This window comes from Diabrotica virgifera, chromosome 7 (assembly GCF_917563875.1).
Source record: "Diabrotica virgifera virgifera chromosome 7, PGI_DIABVI_V3a".
NCBI classification, from domain to species: domain Eukaryota; kingdom Metazoa; phylum Arthropoda; class Insecta; order Coleoptera; family Chrysomelidae; genus Diabrotica; species Diabrotica virgifera.
The window spans coordinates 217671224-217688651 of record NC_065449.1 but is presented as its reverse complement, the minus strand read 5'-3'; the positions used below and the strand labels follow the sequence as shown (position 1 = coordinate 217688651).

At 32.7% G+C, this 17428-nt stretch overlaps 3 protein-coding genes across 9 annotated transcripts in view; all 3 read right to left on the bottom strand.

The window, feature by feature from the left end:
• Positions 1-542, bottom strand: part of LOC114329862 (casein kinase I) — a 149439-nt gene extending 148897 nt beyond the window's left edge. For all 7 annotated transcript variants that reach the window (XR_007699242.1, XM_050655759.1, XM_050655757.1 and 4 more), the window contains exon 1: positions 253-542. Coding sequence is in view for 6 of the 7 variants with exons in the window: in XM_050655759.1 (XP_050511716.1) it covers positions 253-402 (150 nt within the window). In the remaining variant the exon portion in view is untranslated. The remainder of the gene's footprint in view (positions 1-252) is intronic.
• A 5883-nt stretch (positions 543-6425) lies between these two features.
• LOC114329863 (AH receptor-interacting protein) overlaps positions 6426-17428 on the bottom strand; it is a 30417-nt gene continuing 19414 nt past the window's right edge. The window contains exons 5-6 of the mRNA XM_050655761.1: positions 11742-11884; positions 6426-6714 (exon numbers count right to left, since the gene is read on the bottom strand). Coding sequence (XP_050511718.1) covers positions 6512-6714; positions 11742-11884 — 346 coding nt within the window. The 3' untranslated portion in view covers positions 6426-6511. The remainder of the gene's footprint in view (positions 6715-11741; positions 11885-17428) is intronic.
• On the bottom strand, positions 14666-15606 carry LOC126887862 (52 kDa repressor of the inhibitor of the protein kinase-like). The gene is made up of 2 exons (XM_050655762.1): positions 14999-15606; positions 14666-14899 (listed from the first exon to the last, which is right to left on the bottom strand). Exons 1-2 carry the CDS (start codon positions 15604-15606, stop codon positions 14722-14724), a joined length of 786 nt encoding a protein of 261 aa, XP_050511719.1. The 3' UTR covers positions 14666-14721.

Here is a 17428-nt window from a genome sequence, read left to right as displayed (position 1 = left end):
TATGGTCTTTGTTTAGATAATAATAACAATTAATTTTAGCAACAAAATATATTAAAATAGGGGAATAGTAATAAGATATCTGTTAGTGAATGGTAACTTTCAAACAAGGTACATAAAGACTGAAAAGGATATGGCTGCCATTTGCCTATTTAGTTGTGTCAAACCCGTTAACATGTTACAAACAAAGAGAAATCTGTATTTTAATTTGGTTTCCTAAATAAGCTTGAAATAATATCGGTGATATCTACGTACCTCTCCATTCGTAATATTTATTCCAAGGTATATGTCACCAAAAGATCCACTACCGATTTTACGAAGTAGACGATATTTTCCTCCGACCACATAATCAGGCTTTCCGATACCGATGATACTACTTGTATGTACAGCCATTTTAAGCGCCATCTCAACAATTTAAAGAAGTCTAATAGAAAATTGTTTGATTAATTTTGAATAACGGAAAACCAATACTTTTTACAACAACACTATCACTTGTTCCTCTCAACACGCCGACATATTTCTTTTTGAGCCAATGACTTTATGACGTCAGAACATTTGACTACAACAGCGACATCTTGCAATATATAGCAGAAGACACAGCAGATTCCTGTATTTCTAAAGGTACGTTTAAAATGTTTAAATCCAGTGCTGTATTAGGATTTTTTATTTAGACAAACTAAAAACAGAAAATCCAAAAAAATGATATTCTTATGAGAGCTAATAAGTGATCTGATTAACAATGGAAATACTAAATACTGAATCAGAAATCAAACGGTTTCAGTATGTTTGATACAGTGGCGGATCTAGACTTCCTAGCTATGCCTTTGGGGGAGGGAACTTGGGTTGACTTCCAATGAATCACCAACCAAAAGATTTTTAAAAAGTATAAATTGGTATAAACCCCAACTACATAAAAGACATAAATAAGAACTTTATGCTTTAGGTTCCTTTAATTTTCCTAACTAGCGGGTGTATTGGGTTGAATTTGTCTGTCTATGGTTTTTAGTTTCATTCTCAGCTAATATATTTTTATGTTTCAACTATTTTTTTTTAATTTAAGACCTTGTTGGCGGAAGGGAGTTTAACTTTCTTTGTTACCAATCTATGAACAAACATTTGAATATACGCTCTGAGCTTCGCTGGTGTCGCTCGTAGCGGATTACTAATGCAACTTTCACCGGTAATTTTTAAATTTATTATTTAATTGTTATCGCTTAAGAGGAAACCGTAGCGATCAACAGGTGGCAAAAACGAGTTCCAAGATTGCGGCTGTAATTTTGAATATTTTTTCGAGATATTTGGCACACGTATTCGTAATATAATAAAGAATGGCGGTACAGAGCCCAATTTGAAAAATATATTAAGATGTGGATATTACTCTGTAATTAAATACAATATCAAAAAACGAGCCTGTACCGCCATTAAGAAGAACAAAAAAATACACTTTCTTCAAATAAACTTTTTTATCCGATGCCTAGATTTTGTGTCATTTTGGAACTACTAAAATTTTTTATTTCATTGGTAGTTCCAAAATGACACAAAAGGACATCGCACACATCTTATGGAAAATACAATGTCACTCAAATTCAATAAAATTTATACGATTAGATTCGTTTTAATATAACGATCAATTCTTATCATTGCGCCAACTCTTAATTATGATTAATTACGGCGCAAATTGCAATTAAAGTTTATCGAAATCACATTTTTGGAGTCCATATAAAATGTTAGTTTACAATCATTATTGCTCTGAGTGCTATTCATAACAGCTTAAATCCCGCTGGGCCTAAGCGGATTAGTGAAACTAATCCGCTGATTTATGGAGTACCGAAAATCTGGGTATTTTAAAATATTTTTTCTCTCTCTAACTTATGTACCTACCCATTTGATTTCAGATTTATTTATATCAATTTCTGCTCTTATTTTTGAAAATAGAGAGTTGGCGCAATGATAAGATTTGATCGTTAATTTAAAACGAATCTATTGGTATAAATTTTATTGAATTTGAGTGACATTATATTTTCCATAAGATGTGTGCGATGTCCTTTAGGCATCGGATAAAAAAGTTTATTTGAAGAAAGTGTATTTTTTTGTTCTTCTTAATGGCGGTACAGGGTACAGGCTCGTTTTTTTTAATATCGTATTTAATTACAGAGTAATTTCCACCTATTAATATATTTTTCAAATTGGGCTCTTCTGTACCGCCATTCTTTATTATATTACGAATACGTGTGCCAAATATCTCGAAAAAATATTCAAAATTACAGCCGCAATCTTGGAACGCGTTTTCGCTACCTGTTGATCGCTACTGTTTCCTCTTAATATTTACAATGCAAAAAATTAATTAAATTGTAATCGATTTTTTAAAGATTTTGCTAATCATTTTAACGTTCTATTAATGAAATATTAATTTCTTACTTCGGATACTTTCACAATTATCGTGTAGATGGCGCTTAGATTAATTTATAATTACATATTACGAAATATTAAAAAAACTTAAATTCAGTATTTAAAACGTAAGTATATTTAAGGTAAAAATATACACCACAGCTTTGATCAACTAATATTATTTTCCACCTACCTCTACCGAAAGTATACTTTTCCGGACCTGATTGTAGGGAGCAAAGTTGTACCTTTCCTCCCTAGGGAGGAAAAGTAAAAGTGACGTCGTGGTATTTCATTCATGAAATATAACTTATTGACGCCCTGTACAATATCTATTTTCTATTACGTATGTATCTATACATTTTAACGTTTATTTAAAAAACACCACGTATTTTGCAGAATGGTAAAAAACAGTAAATTATTGTTATTATGATTTAACAATGGGTGCGTTCGGACGACCACAGCGGCTGGACAGCTGAGCCAGCAGTAGCTGTCAGACGTCACCGCTGGAAGCCAGCCGCTGAGAGATTTACTAAGCTTTCCCTATCACGGCTGGATACAACCACTCAGCCGATTTCTGCTGACCGCCAGCCGCTATGGTCGTCCGAACGCACCCAATACATTAATAATTTGACTTATATTTGACAGTTGACAGTTATATTATAGGTACCTACTTGTTAGTTTTAGTTCTAATAAATTTTGTTGGTTAGTTACATAAATAAAAAGTAAAAATGAAAAAATGACTTGTTATTTGAGGAAGGTGGAAAAACCATATTATGTATAACATGGAAGTAAAGTGCCTTTTCCTCTTTTGAATGATTACTGCCCTCCGCTACGCGTCGGGCAGTAAATTCATTCTCGGGAGGAAAAGTAGCACTTTCCTCCCTTGTTATACAACTAGCTATTCCTATTAACGTTTTTAATTTCAATGTTTTAAATTAATCACTTTGACATTTATGTCAAATTTCCAGTAAAAGCTTATAGACTTGTCACTACTGGCGCTCGCGAATTTTTAATTATCCCCTCTACTTACGAGCTCATATATCTTCTTTACAAAACTTGGAAAAACGCAAATTCTGTCAAATCTAAGAAAAAGTAAGGAAGCGGTAGAGAGAGAGAGAGAGAGAGAGAGAGAGAGAGAGAGAGAGAGAGAGAGAGAGAGAGAACGATCGATTTTAAAAGTTTTTCGACTTTTCTCTGCGATCTAATATTGCTATTAAATTAAGATTTTTCACAAAAAAAAAAACAGAAAATTAACGATTTTTTTAGAATTTTAGAATTCAGGGAAAAGTTAATTCGTGTAATGATTTTGATTTTTTATATTCTACGAACCACTTTTCAAAATAAAGTGAAGGTGATTTGCTATTAAATGTTAAAAGCTAAAAACCCCACATTATTGGCCTAAATGATCCTTTTCGAGTATATAGTGATCTTAATAAGTCTCTAACAAGGATTCAAAGAAATGCAGAAACATGACCAATCTTGAAATAAGATTGTGCAATATTGTATCAACCAGAATTTATTCTTTTTATGGAATATTGCATCATAGCTCAACAATATTGTGCAATATTGATTGGTTCTACTTTGACAATTGTAAAGCAAAACGGTTTTATTTTTCTTTATCACTGGGATTCATTGTTATTGCTTGTTCTGTCTTCATATTTTCGAACTTTTGTTACATCTCTCTTGCCTTTTGGATTATAATTGAGTATTTTTTTGTAGTCCTTCATTTTCCATCCTGTAAATATGTTTTCTCTGATTTAAGATAGTAAATAACACAAAACTGTCATAATATATATTAGCTTCAGATCCATTTAACCCTTAACTACAGAGATCCGGTATTTTTTATCGGCGGGCATTCCCAAAATGTGGATTTCCTGGTAACCTCACCACTTACAAGTTCATGTGTCATCTCTGTACCTCTCGGGCAGTTTGTATAACAATGCTAGTCTTTTTCTTCTTCTTCCTTTTTTTTTGGGTTTCGATTTTTTTTAATCATTTACCCACTTAGACAAGGAAAAAAGAGTTCTCGAAATTTTCTATTATGCGAAATTTTTTGAAAGTTCAACCGCGTTTATCTCGAAAACTATGCATTCTACGAAAAAACTTGTAAAACCATTTGCGTTTTGTTTTGCGAAAAATCGCTGTTATGTAATTCCTCAAGTTCTTTGTTTATAACAATCTTATCGACATCCGGATCAACTGTTACCCAAAAAATTCGTGTTCTACGGGTCAAAATACATAAAAAAAATTTGGGCAAGTCCATCTGAATTAAGGAGGCCGTTGTACCCCCTTGGCGACAGGACTATTGGCCGTTATTAACAGGTAAATTTCTATGAAATGGGCTTTAAAAATACGAGATTATTTGACCGCGTCCGTATTATAAAGATGGCCGTAAATACCAGGTCATAATAAATTATGACCTGGTATTATTGGATTATTTAAATAAGGAAATCTTTACAATATGAAGATTTTTTAAACTGGCTGTTAGTACAGGTGGCCGATTTTGACAGGTGACCGATAACACAGGTTTTACTGTATTTACATGGCCTAAAAAGAATACTGATTTCTACTGATTTTTGAAAGTAAAACAACTGGAAAGGTAAAAACTGACCTGTTATGACATTGACTATTAACTCTGACTCCAAACTTCATTTATTGTTTACGTGCTTTGTGAGGTAAAATAATAAGATTTTGGTTTTTTTTTTCTGTTAATGAACTACATAATTATTATGTGTTGTTTGTTGTTCACGATTCTTTTTGATTTAATTTACTGCGTTAACGGTTAATTAAGATATTATGCTGGATAATTTGTTAATAAATTATTTATTAGTTTATATGTTGTTTCCGTTTTGACACAGTAAACATACTTACCTATATAAAAAGTGAAAATTCTATAATGTTGCATTGATGGTATTGTAATTTGATTGTAATTCTATGTATGTTATAAAGTCTTTCATTTGGTTTTACTTTTAGCCTATAAGCTAAATTTAAAACAGTTAAATGAAAAATTGCAATACCAACAATGCCCATACGAATAATTATTATTGTCGATTTTTAAAACCATAAAATGAAAAATAATATAAAAAAACGACATAAAAACTATGTTGTTGATATCACGTATCTAAAACGTGATAAAAATGACGTCAGTTATGGTGGGACATATTCACGTGACTTTCGACGTCGAAGAAACGTGATAAACTGACGTGGTTTGGTGATAATTATGACGTCTTTTGAACGTTTTGTAAACGTTATTTGATTGCCTGGGATTCGTACTTTCCATATTGTTTATCACAGCTTTTTCAGTGTAATGCTATCGTAGGTCGACGAACAACGTATGAATGAATTTATTGATTCCGTGGCATGTTTTTTTCTATTATATGGGTAAAGGAGAAAATGTGGTCAATTGTGGATATACCCGTACGGAATCCTGCTTGTTTTTCTGCTTCGAAATCTAAATATTCTTTCTCGATTTGATTCCTCAAAATCTTATATATAACTCATAGATCTATGAGTTATATTATAACTCATACATCTATGAGTTATATTATAACTCATAGATCCGGTTAGAGTTATTCCTAGGTAATCTTCACAATGGTTCTTGTCTCCCTTTTTAGGTATAGTACTTAATGAGATATGTTTTCCATTCCTTAGGGATTTTTCTTGTATTTATACATTCTTGAAATAGTTGCTGAAGATTTTCTTATAAATCTGTTCTTTCCGTACTTAAACAATTCTCTGGGTATAATAATCTCCTGGCCCAAGTGATTTGTTCCTTTTCAGATGTTTACATATATTTTTAATTTCTTTTGTTGTTAATCTTATTGGCGAGCCTACTACTGCAATCCTACCTTGGTTTTGGTTGCCACGTTCTTGAAATTCTACTATATCTTCTACTAAAAGTTCTTTAAAATCATTTTCTCCGTATTCAGGTTTTATGATCTGTCCTAGATTTTTATTCGTTTCTTTATAAATGCGACCATGCGCTTTCTATTTTAACTTTATCATTTAAAGTAATACGGATTAAATACGTAAATACGACAAACATTTAAAATACTTTTTATTAATACATTTAAAAACAAATCTAGCAACAAAAATAACGACATATAAAAATAAATTAGTTTATAATTTACGTAAACAATCTGCTATACTTCTGTTTGTCTTCTGAATCTTGATTTTTAACTTGAATTTCAAGACTGTTCAATTCTTTGGTTACTAGTGAAGTTAAGGACTCGTCCAGTTCTATAACTTTGTCGAAGTCTTTTTTAGCAGCTTCAACATTCCACGCGCCTACATGGCCCTTAGCCCGCCGAAAGAAGGCTTTGACGTTATCTAAAAAACAAAAAAAAAATACGTTAACATAAAATAAAAATTATTAGAAGTACAAAAAAGTGAATAAACAACTGAAATATAAAATAAAGTAAGCAAAAGAAGAATAGGCTGATAATGCAAGGTAAAATTAAGGGTAAAAGATCCATAGGAAGACGAATAATTTCCTGATGGAGAATGGTTAATAGAAAAGACAATAAAGTTATAATATCTGGGAAACGTAATGAGGGGACAGGGATATGAAATGTTCAGATTGGTCATCATCATTCTCTTTGCCTTATCCCTATGCGGGGTCGGCTTCCCTAATTGCATTTCTCCACACAATTCTATCCTGGGTCATATCAATATTAATCCCCTTTACCAACATGTCCTGCCTAATCGTCTCCCCCCACGTCTTCTTTGGTCTTCCTCTCCTACTCCTTCCAGGAATCTGCACTTCAGCTAGTCTTCGTATTGGATGATTAACGTCTCGATGTTGAACATCACCAAACCATCTCAACCTATGCTCTCTCATTTTGGCATCAATTGGTGCCACACCTAGACTTCCCCTAATATACTCATTTTTAATTTTATCCTTTCTTGTCACTCCACTCATCCATATAAGCATTCTCATCTCCGCCACATGCATTCGTTGTTCCTCTTTCTGTTTCAATGCCCAACATTCAGTTCCGTACATCATAGCCGGTCTTATGGCTGTTTTATAGAATTTTCCTTTCAGCTTCATTGTAACTTTTCTGTCACACAACACACCACTCGCTTCGCTTCTTTCCACTTCATCCATCCAGCCCTAATTCTACTGCATGCATCTCCATCTATTTCTCCATTACTCTGTAATACCGATCCCAGGTACTTAAAACTATTGCTTTTTACAATCAGTTCACCATCCAAAGATACCATTTTATTTGTAGTAACTCTGTCTTTAAATGAACATTCCAAATACTCTGTCTTTGTCCTACTAAGTTTAAACCTTTTTCCTCCAGAGCTCGTGTCCACTGTTCCAGTTTTTGTTCTAAGTCTCTTTCACTATTTCCTACTAACATGACATTATCAGCATACATTAAGCACCATGGAATGTTACCCTGTAGTTTCGCTGTTATCTGGTCCAAAATTAATGAGAGTAAATACGGACTAAGCACCGAGCCTTGGTGCAATCCTACTTTCACGTGAAATTTATCAGTCTCTCCCACACCTGTCCTAACACTAGTCGTTACTCCCTCATACATATCCCTCACAATCTTAACATATGCACCAGGGACTCCTTTCTTATTGAGTGCCCACCACAGAATCTCTCGAGGAACTATATCATATGCTTTCTCAAGATCAATAAATACCATATGAGCGTTTGTTTCTTTACTCCTGTATTTTTCCATCAACTGCCTTATAATGAAAATTGCGTCTGTTGTTGATCTGCCCTGCATAAAGCCAAATTGATTCTCGGATATGTCGGTCTCTTCACGTATCCGTCTATCAATTACTCTCTCCCATATTTTCATGGTGTGGCTAAGCAGTTTTATAGCCCTGTAGTTTGTATACTGCTGCATATCTCCCTTGTTTTTGTAACAGGTACTAGTATACTGCTTCTTCATTCGTCTGGCATTTGTCCAACTTTCATAATTCTATTAAATAAACCTGCTAGCCACCTTGTTCCTGTCTCTCCCAATGCTTTCCATACTTTCCCAGGAATATCATCTATTCCTACCGCTTTTCCTTCCTCTATTTTTTGAAGCGCTTGAGCCACTTCCTCGTTTGTTATTTTGTGACCATTGCTGCTACTGTATCCGTTGACTCCACAGGCTGTCTGTCAAATTCTTCATTTAATAAGCTGTCAAAGTACTTTCTCCATCTCTTTTTGACATCCTTTTCGTGAACTAGTATTTTACTATTTTCATCTCGGATACATCTAATCTGATTAAAATCTTTTGCTTTATTTGCTCTCTGTTTGGCTATTTTATATATCTTCGTTTCGCCTTCCCTGGTATCAAGTTGATCGTATAGGTTTGAATACGCTTCTGCTTTAGCCTTTGCTACTGCTACTTTCGCTTCCTTTTTCGCGACCATATAGTTTTGAAGATCTGTGTTGGATCTGGTTTCTTGCCACTTTTTATATTTCCCTTCTCTTTTATTTTTCCTTGAACTTCGTTTGACTAAATGTTCAGATTGGTAATACAGGAAAATATAAGGAAGAGGAAGGAGTAGATCAAGAAGGAGAGTGAAATGATGGAAGAATTGAAGGGACTGGTTTAAATGCAGTTCCACAGAACTTTTCAGAGTAGCGTTAGATAGAGTAAAGATAATGATGACGACATTCAACCTCTGATTGAGGGGACAGCACTAAGCCTCTAACACTTTCTGAGAATTTCAAACTGATTTGTGCACCCAAAAAATGACAAATCTTTTTGTCTTATTATTACCTAATGAGAATAGTACGAAACCGTTCGTTTTGATAAACTAATAGTATTCAGTAAGCAAGTGATCATTCTAGGAAAATAAACTAGTGATAATTGATATAGCGCAACAAAAATATCTGATTTTAGTCTGGGCTGATTATCGGACAATAGGCCATTTTTGGGAAAAGTTATTTATCAGCAATTTTATTGCTGGAATCGAATCTTATGACTGTATATATTAATAATATAGGTATGCAAAGTCCGCAGATAGTGTGCTACTTTTTTTATAAACAAAATGGCGCCCGAAAATCGTGTTTTTTTCAATTTTTGCTCTATAACTCCAAAGATTTTAACTTTACACCAAAAACACTCAAATAAAAATTCACCGCAATTAAATTCTGCATAGAGACGTGTTTTTTTCAATTTACTTCGATGAAAACTTTCACCGGAAAAAGCGGGTTTTTACAACAAAATCTTTAATTTTCAACTAAACTTTTAGATAAGTAATTGTTAATCAATAATTAAATAGCTTGGTAATGTAAAAGCCCTTTTCGTATAGATTATAATTCCAGAAGCCGATGGAAATTGAACAAACAGTTTAGCAACAATTGAATTGTTAATTAAAATTTTACGGTCGCTATAATAACGACAATAATTATGATGAATAAGAATAACTATGATTTTTTCATAAAAAGGCACTATACCTATCTAATGTACTTTACAGAATTGAAATTGGACTATTTAAGCGGCCTCAGGAATATTTTAAAATTATAAACAATTTTTTGGCTTATAAACAAATAGAATATCTCGGGAAATATTAAACTAAATTAAATTATAAAAACGGTATTCGAAAAACAGCGGCAGGACGCTTCTTTTAAAAGAAAAAACGTTTAATTAGGATGAGTAGTTCCTGAGATACAACCGGTCAAAGTTGACCGGAATTTACGGCAAAGATATAAACAATAGGATCATAATTTTCAAACCATCACCTTTTTATTTTTGTCCTCTTTCTCCACACCAATTTTCATATCCTTAAAATACTCATAACATATATTATTATAATAAAAACTATCGATAATACGTGTGAAAATTGCCAAAAATAGCAAAATTCTAATGAAAAATTAGGTTGGAGAAAATGTAACCCCTTAAAGTTCAAAATGGGTATACGTTAAAAAAATGCATTTTCTCGGCTTCTCATGGAGCAATTTCCTTCATTCTTTTTTTGTTCCTAAGTAATTCGAGTAGAGCCATCGAACTAACGCATTACTAAATGTCAAATTTGCTTTTGTTTTGTTATAATAAATTAGTTTATTTATTATAACACAAAATTTTAATTTGTTTAAATAAAAATTGTTTAAATAATTATACAGCTTTCAAATGAGAATATTTATGTTTTTAACTTTAAAAGGTACACTTGTAGTAAGTTTATCTAAAAAAAAGCCTACAAGTGGAAAAAATATGTAGTTTTCTGTTCTTATAAATAAATTAATATATTATAACAAAACAAAAGCAAGTTTGACATTTAATAATGCGTTAGTTCGATGGCTCTACTCGAGTTATTAGGGAACAAAAAAGAATGAAGGAAATTGCTCCATGGGAAGCCGAGAAAATGCATTTTTTAACGTATATAGATTTTGAACTTTGAGGGTTACATTTTCTCCAACCTAATTTTTGATTGGAATTTTGCTATTTTTGGCAATTTTCACACGTATTATCGATAGTTTTTATTATAATAATATATGTTATGAGTATTTTAAAGATATGAAAATTGGTGTGGAGAAAGAGGACAAAAATAAAAAGGTAATGGTTTAAAAGTTATGATCCTATTATTTATATGTTTGCCGTAAATTCCGGTCAATTTTTACTGGTTGTATCTCAGGAACCACTCGTCATAATTAAACGTTTTTTCTTTTAAAAGAGCGTCCTGCCGCTGTCTTTCGAATACCGTTTTCACAATTTAATTTAGTTTAATACTTCCCTAGATATTCTATTTGTTTATAAGCCAAAAAATTGTTTATAATTTTAAAATATTCCTGAGGCCGCTTAAATAGTCCAATTTCAATTCTGTAAAGTACATTAGATAGGTATAGTGCCTTTTTATGAAAAAATCACAGTTATTCTTATGCATCATAATTATTGTCGTTATTATAGCGACCGTAAATTTTTAATTAACAATTCAATTGTTGCTAAACTGCTCGTTCAATTTCCATCGGCTTCTGGAATTATAATCTATACGAAAAGGGCTTTTACATTACCAAGCTATTTAATGATTGATTAACAATTACTTATCTAAAAGTTTAGTTGAAAATTAAAGATTTTGTTGGAAAAACCCGCTCTTTCCGGGGAAAGTTTTCATCGGCGTAAATCGGAAAAAACACTTCTCTGTGCAGAATTTAATTGCGGTCAATTTTTATTTGGGTGTTTTTGGTGTAAAGTTAAAATCTTTGGAGTTATAGAGCAAAAATTGAAAAAACACGATTTTCGGGTGCCATTTTGTTTATAAAAAAAGTAGCACACGATCTGCGGACTTTGCATACCTATATTATTAATACATACAATAATAAGATTCGATTCCAGCAATAAAATTGCTGGTAAATAACTTTTCCTTGTATTTTGCTAATTAGCCCAGAGTATTTAGCTTACCTTTATCAGACTTTAAAACGTTCGTACAATGCTCAATCACTGCGTAAAAATCACCTTCTTGTAATTTACACTGAGCATAATTAAGAAGTATAGGCACTTTTTGTTTATCCATTTCATTCCATTCAATATCATGGGGCTTTTCTCTAAAAAATCGATTAATCATTAATAGTCCTTGGGCCCACCATTAAAAAAAAATGATTACCTCCCTCATCAGACTTTTTTAGTCAGTTATTCATGTCGAGTCGGATAACTTTTCTACATCAGAAAATTTTTGGGAGGGGGGGGGGGGGGGGAAAAGGTTTGTCGGACAATATTATTACACTTGAGTCCATAGACAAGGCGAAAACGGCGGGTTCGTTGGGAAAAATATTCCAATGAGATTTTTTTGCATAATTACATTCGTGAGACATCCCAGAATAAGGTTCAATAAGTCGCCCACGTGAAAAGTGGGCCAAATTTTTTTTAACAATTTTTTTTAATCAAATTGCAAAAATCAATAATTTTTGCCCGGACAATTTTTTTGTAGGTTTTTTCGGCCATTCTGGATAAAAAAGGTATCTTATAATTATTTTTCTCTAAAGTTGATCGTTTTCGAGTTATAAGCAATTTAAAATTAAAAAAAAAAAAACGAAAAATGGCGATTTTCAAGGCTTAATAACTCAGTTAAAAGTTATTATTATGAAAGTCAGAAAGTGACTAAATCAAAGTTTAATGCCCCCCCTACAAGACCCCGAAGAAATTTTTGTCATTATTTTATTACTAAGCTGTTATTTTTAAGTAATAATATTGAGCCGCCATGCACGTTGTAGCCTGCCGTAAATGCTGAGTGCGAGAGAGATGCCACTCCGGCAGTCCAATTGTGCATCTTACTTGCACTCACATTTACGGCAGCCTACCACGTGCATGGCGCTCAATATTATTACTTAAAAATAACAGCTTAGTAATAAAATAATGACAAACATTTCTTCGGGATCTTGTAGGGGGGAATTAAACTTTGATTTAGTCACTTTCTGACTTTCATAATAATAACTTTTAACTGAGTTATTAAGCCTTGAAAATCACCATTTTTCGTTTTTTTTTTAATTTTAAATTGCTTATAACTCGAGAACGATCAACTTTAGAGAAAAATAATTATAAGATACCTTTTTTATCCAGAATGGCCGAAAAAACCTACAAAAAAATTGTCCGGGCAAAAATTATTGATTTTTGCAATTTGATTAAAAAAAAATTGTTAAAAAAAATTTGGACCACTTTTCACGTGGGCGACTTCTTGAACCTTATTCTGGGATGTCTCACGAATGTAATTTTGCAAAAAAATCTCATGAGAATATTTTTCCCAACGAACCCGCCGTTTTCGCCTTGTCTACCACGAATCTTTACCCGTGCGTCATTAATACCTGGCGAGATAAAACACATACTTTTTATCAGGCATGAAACTAATCCACGCATGAAACTAAAGACAAACCCGCTACCGCCTGTTATTAAGTAAAAAAACATGTTATTTTTATGAACGCTCTAGTCTCAGTATATTGAAAAGCGATAGATACAAAAAAAGACGCGTAGGAATGTTTTCAGGTTTTTTTGCGACATTTCTGGTTTGTTTACTTTTGTGGTTGTCAGTCTGTTGAATTTGTTGCTGTTTTTTTGTCGAATTTTTGCGTTTTGAAGTTTTTTATATTACACAAACAGTTTTTTTCACAACTAATTTTATATTGGAATTTGAAATTTTATGGTAAAAGTGTATTTTATTTTGTTAAGGAAGTTTTGTTAAGTGACAGTTAAGGAATGATAATATAAGGTTGTGTTAAGTTTCCGCCAAAGTGAATGAAATGACAAAAAGAAAATATGTTATTGAATTTTTTTATAAATTGCTTATTTATCTATTAATCACTAATGATATTAAAACAATTTGTTAAGCTACTTCAAATGTAGCTGTAATTCTGCACCAAAATTTTAAAGCAAAACTTACATTTGACATTTTATTTATTTGATAACGTCAAATTTTAACCCGTGATCGGAGCAGTAGCTACTTACTGTCACCTGCTGTTGCGTTTAGTAAATTTCCTACTTATTTCGTATGCTTTAAATGATGACGCACGGGTAAAGAACCCTAAACTCAAGTGTACTTAGTAAATTGTAAGTATTTTTATCAAACAATCCTGCAAAAAAATCATCATTTACGACTCCATAGTGCGCCCTCATAAGAAGGGAGCATGCATCATAAAGAGTCATAAATTTTATACCCTCACAACAGATTTTTGCAGGATTGTCTGATAATAGTTATTACGAGAAGAGCAAGCGTAGCGAGCGAGGTGAGTAACAGACGAGTTTGATAAGGAGTCTTTACTGACGTGGTGCATACAAAATTTTATCGCCAACATATATTTTTTAAATTTAATGTCGTCCGAACCAATGGGGTTATAAACGACAACAATGGAAAATACATATTAAAAATAAAAAGTGATTGTAATTTAAGTAAATACATAATATGTACCTACTAACAAAAAGTATACCTGAAAAATTTGTGATACAATTAAATGCCTTTTATTCCTATTTCTGTTAAATATTGTTAATATTGTTGATATTTGTATTGTCTCTAAGAAGCTCAGATATGTCCCTGGGAAGGTTGAGTTTACTTCTCGTTTGCTGGTATATTTGACAATCGGTTAAAATATGTTTTATTGATATAAAATAATATTTGCCAACATAATTTGATATTGGTTTTAACACTTAATGCCATTTACAATTTAAGAATTTTTTAAATTTTAGACGTCATAATAATTTCATGACAGTGATGACAGAGAACTTGCAAGATGACCGCTTTCGATTTTTAATCGATAGTTATCAATATTGAATAATTACTAAATCAAGGGCGCCCACAGGATATTTCCTCAGGGGGGGGCAAAGGGTATTGAAACAAAAAATACAAGAAAAATTGTTTTGCTGTTTAAAACGCAACACGGTTAGTGTCAGTAAAATGTTACTTAAATAATAATTGAATTCTTCTGGTGTCCATCGCAAATAAATCAATTACTTTCTGCATGAAGTTTTCTTTATTTTCTTTTATTTTTCTTCTGTGTACAGATAACAGGCATAGCCCACTTAGACGATTGTTCGACATCGTATTCCTTATCCAGGTCTTCACACGTTTGAGAGTGCTGTAAAAAAGTATCGAGGTTGTTATATTGTAATGTAAGTTTTAGAAGAACTGAAACACATGGATAAGAATATAACGTAATAAAATTATAGTTAGTTACCTGAATGATCGATCGATGGTGCAAGTTGTTGGTGGCAGACAAAGAGCTATTTGGATGGCTTTTGCTACTGACGGCAAAAAGCAGGCATGCTCATGCTCAAGAACCTCTATTAAGTTCAGTTTTTCCAAGGCTTTGGCATCTATCTCCGTGTTTCTCCAAAGGTCGAACCACAGAATTGATTGCTCCTTAAAGTTGTCTAACAATTCACAATACGTGCTGTTTATATTGTTAATAGACTTTTCAAAATCTTCTTTAGAAAGATCTTTCATGATTTTAGGGTGCAGATTGAAAATTTCAAATGATGGTTTGTTTCTATCTGAAAACCTATCTTTCAACGATTGAACCAAAGAATCCAAATAAGGCAAGAAAATGGACTTTCTATAGTATTCGTTGATAGTCTGGGTAGAGTGATTTGGTCTGTGAACCTGTATCGCAGCAACACGAGGACATGTGAGCTCGATTCCAAGCTTGTTTGCTGTTGTTTCAACATTTGCCATAATGTTATCAAACTCTTTTTCTCCATTTTGTCGGTCTGAACTGAATAGCTCAGTAACCTTCTGAATGTGTTTTGATATCTTCAAAATATCTACACTGACACCTTGTAACATTTGCGTAACGATTTCTAACTTGGCAGAGTATTTGGCAATCACATGTAGACATATCACAAATGCTGTATTTGTAACTGCGCAATGAAGCTGGAAAGCTTTCTGCCTTGTGTCACGGTTACCTTCAGTCGATAGAGTCTGAAGTGCTTCAGCGATGCTAACAAACTACTCACTAAACTTTCGAATTGCTTTATATTTTTCGGTCCATCTGGTTTCACATAGTTTTTGAAGAGTTCCCACTATTGCCCTTCTTTGGCCATTCTGCCGAAAAAATGTTATAACTTCTTTAACTGTGCCAGTTGTATTCCTGATTTGTGGTATGTCATTTAAATCATTGACTACTAAATTTAGCCGATGACTGGCGCAATGAAAATATAGAGCTTTTGGGTATTTCTCAGTTATTCTTTTATGTACTCCAGTTATTTCCCCAGCCATTGTACTACAACCATCATATCCTTGGCCAACTGCATTTTCCAAGTTCAAGCCCCAATTTGTTAATGTTAAAGTAATAGCATTTGCTATATGTTCAGCATCTAAACTTTTTAATGGGGTGAAACCAAGGAAGTCTTCTCTGATGCAATTTTCACTTTTATCAAAATATCTCACGCCCAGAGAGAGTTGCTCTGTACCAGTAATGTCCATTGTTTCGTCTGCTAAAATGGAAAATATTTCATTATCATTGATTTTTGTAACTAACTCGTCTCTTAAAACCGTTGCACATAAATCAATGATCTCATTTTGTGTCCTATGGGAAATGTACATTGCATTTTTCGGCGCATTTTTCAGATGGTCTTCTAAAACAGAATCACCAGCTTCTTTCCTAAAATGTAAAAGGTTATTGAACACAGCATCCTCATTGGTATGACCTCTTAATGGTAAGTCATGTAGTGCAATAAACAAAATTGAAGAAACAATGGATTTTAGTTTCGCTCTGTTCGATTCAATTTGCTTGGCCAAACCATAATTTGCAAGACATTCAACATTTTTCTTTTCATTTTTCATGACAGATATAAAGTTACTTGAGTTTTCAGATGCTTGTCTGTGCCATTCAGAGTTCATATGCGATTTCGCATTTTCATGAAACTTTCTGAAATTGGTGAATGGGCGATTTATAAAGCCGCTTTGATACCTACCATGGGTTACGCGGGGCCTAAACAGTACACACAACTTGCATAGCCCACCTTTAACTCCTTTTGAATAAGCTAACCAGGGGTACGTATTTAACCATTCATGGATAAATGGTCGTTTGCCATCGTCAATATCATACTTGAAATTGTAACATTTATCTGGCTTCCATGGGTTTGTTAACAAAGTAAATTTCAAGCGATCGTTCAAGCTACAAATTTTATTAGTATCAAGGTAGTTCCCAACATCCAAATTTAAACTGTCTTCAACAATCGCAAAATTATCCGATGCGGTGGCCGTTACAACGTTAGTTTCTCTTTGAGTAGGCCGATAAATGGACAGAATAAGACCAAATGGATAATTTAGTTGCATTGAAAAATATTTTTAAAACCTTTTAGAGAAGTAAAAAATTCATCTAAGTTAATTAAAATTTGTAGATTAAAATACCTACCTTGCACATTTGAATATCGCAACTGCGATACAGGAATAACTTATTTTCTTAAAGTAGGAAGGGTACTTATAAAAAATGTTATTAATTCAAGCACAATTTTTAAAATAAATATTGTAATTGTACTTCATAGACGCAAATGATGTTATTTTAATTCATAAAAAAGTATTTTTTACCTTTTCACACAATAGATAACTACCTCGTAAAAATAAGCCTATTTTATTTAAGGTCAAGTGAGAAATAAAATAATCA

Bases quoted from the DNA above. Each gene is read 5' to 3' on its own strand.
- LOC126887862 (XM_050655762.1), bottom strand. From the start codon at position 15,606: ATGTTACAAGGTGTCAGTGTAGATATTTTGAAGATATCAAAACACATT. The intron at 14,900-14,998 runs GTAACTAACTAT...ACTTTTTTACAG, and splicing joins ACCATCGATCGATCATTCAG to CACTCTCAAACGTGTGAAGA.